We start from the raw sequence: 3,209 nt of genomic DNA on the forward strand, positions 1-3,209 counted from the left end.
TCGGATGTTTTGTTATTTGGCTTTGGGGAAGAGATGAGTGTTATTCTTTTGGCCTGAGGAAACTTTCGTACTTAATGATCAGCCAAATGGATAAATGATCAAAGCAGCTTTGTGTAGACAGGAAGCATATTTCATTCATTTACTTCAACATCTCATCTCTCTTGGGTGGGGAAAGACTATAAAAGACATCTGTAGGCTGGTCCAAATTGTATTCTTTTGTGCAAGGCTGGATGTAGAGTAGACATTTCTCTGGAGAGTCATCCTGGCTTAGGCCCAGACCATCAGGGAAATTGCCTCTGTGCACTGCAGATCCATGCACACATGGGGCCCATTCCTGGGTCTGGGATTGTGTGACATGGCAGACCGTGTGACTCTAACACTTGTTCAGTGTGGTCTGCTGGAGTGGAGTCAAGGGATCACTTTATCTCTTAAATAGAGCAAATTGAAGTGAAAATTACCTTCTGATTGAGCAGCATTGCTGAAGAAAATCAATAGAAATGGCCCAAGATCCACTGGCACCCTCTCAATTTTAAGTGTTTCAGACTTTCAAATTACTGGAACTTTGGGTTTCAGGATTCAGACTCTTCAAGGCCAGCTGAAAATAAACAACAGAGTGGGTTAAAGGAGAAGTAGCATGTCTGTGCAATCCCAGATTCAAGAGAAAATATGTGCTGGCCGAAAGTAAGTAATTTTTCAACCTCAAAATATCTTTTCCAAATTCTAAGATTCTGTGTTTGACATGTTTAAGAGAGAAATATAACAGCTGAAATTGTCTTTGTTCAGAATGTAGGAGAGTTTTGTCTAGACTTTCAGGAAAGATATAGAATGACATTTTCAGAACAAATTAAAATATATTTTTAAATTCCTTTCTTCCTCTTCAGGAAGAGGATTTGACATGCTTCTATGGTTTGAATTTGATTGATCTTAATTGGCCTGGATAGTTTAATGTGAAAAGAGAGTAAAATGAACCATTGAGAAAAGTTGTNTTAATTGGCCTGGATAGTTTAATGTGAAAAGAGAGTAAAATGAACCATTGAGAAAAGTTGTTGAAAATGCTTTAGTTCACTTAATAATAAAATTGCCACCACTAACAACTCCATAACTAATATTGAGTGGTTTCTAAATATGTACTAAGCTCTTGACATACATTTTCTGACTTAGTCTTCACAGCAACCCCACGAGGTAGGTATTATTGCTATTATGCCAATTTTCCAATGAAGAAACTGAGGCACAGAGAGTTGAGGTGACTCGCCCAAAGCCACAAAGCCGTAGGTGGCCAAGCAAAGACCTTGTCTGACTGAGCCCCAAAATATGCCCTCCTCACCACTGTGCCGTGTTTTCTTTCTCCACAGAGCCAGCATCGTACAGAAACGCATTATTTATTTTCAAGATGAGGGCTCGCTGACCAGGAAACTTTGTGAACAAGGTAAGACCACGCAGGTGGGGAGGGACGGTAAATGCAAGGAGGCTCATTACTGAGTATAAGCATCCTGGTGCAGGAATTAGGGAGACTGGGCTTTCTGAGTTCCTCTGGGTTCTATTTCCTCACGGAGCTGCAATTTTTAATCTGGCTGTGTGCTGTGGATAATTGGATCTGCCTTAAGCTCTAATTACTCAGCTTTATTCCCTGGGTAGGAGATAATGTACCTTATATTGGTGTCGTCTTATTTTTGTGAAACAGTGATTATTCTGAAGAGGTTCCTTGGAATAATTCACAGGACTTAATTAAGGAATGCACAATTGTGTACCTTTAAAAAGTCTATAATGGTTCTTTGGAAAAATCACCAGCAGGAGCTTCTCTGGCATCCGGACAATATAAGGGGATTTTCTCCTGGGAAGATAAGCAGGGGATGGAGGTGCCAGGAGGCATTGACCTTGTGATTTTACCACATTCAGGGCTCTGGTCCTTAGATTTTCAAGCTCATCAACCCCCTCTTTGTGAGTTGAAGGCATTCTAACACACTCATGGAGACCAAGTAGAGTGGGGAAGTGAATGCAGAGGCTTTGATTCAGATGAGATCCAGATTTGAATCTGCCTCTACCCTTCTTCACCATGTGACTTAAATATGTAAAATAGTACAGTGCCTCTTTGGCACATAGTAAATGCTATTTATATAAGCNGTCCCACCCTCCTCCTTCAGACTGATTAGAAATCCTGGAGCATCATTCTTCATTTGGAAAAAGCAAAACAGAAACAAACAGAAAATTTTCTCTTATTGGTGTTTGTGCAGACCTGTCCAGAGAAGGTCTTCCGTGGAATGATTTGGGTAGAGATTAAAGGCATGGGCTATGGACCCAGGAAGACCTGGGCTCAAGCTCTGCCTGCACTACTCATTAACCCTGTGACCTTGAGCAGGTTACCAAACCTGCCCCAGTTTACTGATCTGTAAAAGTGGGGATAAACAAAGTACTTACCTCCTAGGATTGTTAGGATTAAATGAGACAATACATGGAAAAGGATCAACACATACAAAGACTCAGTACACCGTAGTTGTTATTACAACATTCCATACTTCGTCTGCATCCTAGAACCCAGAATGCACTTCTACCCATCACTGATTTTTCATATTCAAACTGAATGAACCCAATGAATTCCAAAAGGAAGACTTGTAAAATGTTCTTCCTGACACCCAAAATGACTTTTATACTCTTTGTTGCTGCTCTTTGTATAATGTTTGAGAGTAAATGTCCAACTTCCGAAAACCAACATTTATGTTAATCCTGCTAGGGGGACTGAAGTAAAAGCAATTGAAGTGAGTTGCCTCTGTAGTCATTGTTTTTGTCTTGCAGGAAGCAGAACAAACTGAAAGCAACAATGCACAGTTAGGATGTGGATTTGACAGTCAAAAATACTGAATTTATTCATGTTCCCTCTCAACACTCACCAGCTATTCACAGCTAAAAATGGGGGCTGAGGAGGAAACTGGCTAAGTTGTTCCTGGCTGCTTGTATATCCAGAAGTAAACCTGAACTTATGACCAATAATTTATTCATGTTCCCTCTCAACACTCACCAGCTATTCACAGCTAAAAATGGGGGCTGAGGGGGAAACTGGCTAAGTTGTTCCTGGCTGCTTGTATACCCAGAAGTAAACCTGAACTTATGAACAACGTATTTCCAAACCCCTACCCATCCTAGTAAAGTCTCTGAAAGCATGATAAGTGATGGGACTATTCATGCACGTCTTTTTTTTTTTTTTTTTTTAATAT

The 3,209-nt window shown here is 40.4% G+C and overlaps 1 protein-coding gene across 1 annotated transcript in view; it reads left to right on the forward strand.

The window, feature by feature from the left end:
• Positions 1-3,209, forward strand: part of LOC103595116 (spondin-1-like) — a 134,784-nt gene that overhangs the window by 123,887 nt on the left and 7,688 nt on the right. Inside the window, exon 4 of the mRNA XM_008578433.1 lies at positions 1,353-1,426. Within this exon, the coding sequence (XP_008576655.1) occupies positions 1,353-1,426 (74 nt within the window). The remainder of the gene's footprint in view (positions 1-1,352; positions 1,427-3,209) is intronic.

Source organism: Galeopterus variegatus, unplaced genomic scaffold (genome assembly GCF_000696425.1).
Source record: "Galeopterus variegatus unplaced genomic scaffold, G_variegatus-3.0.2 Scaffold1686, whole genome shotgun sequence".
NCBI lineage: Eukaryota > Metazoa > Chordata > Mammalia > Dermoptera > Cynocephalidae > Galeopterus > Galeopterus variegatus.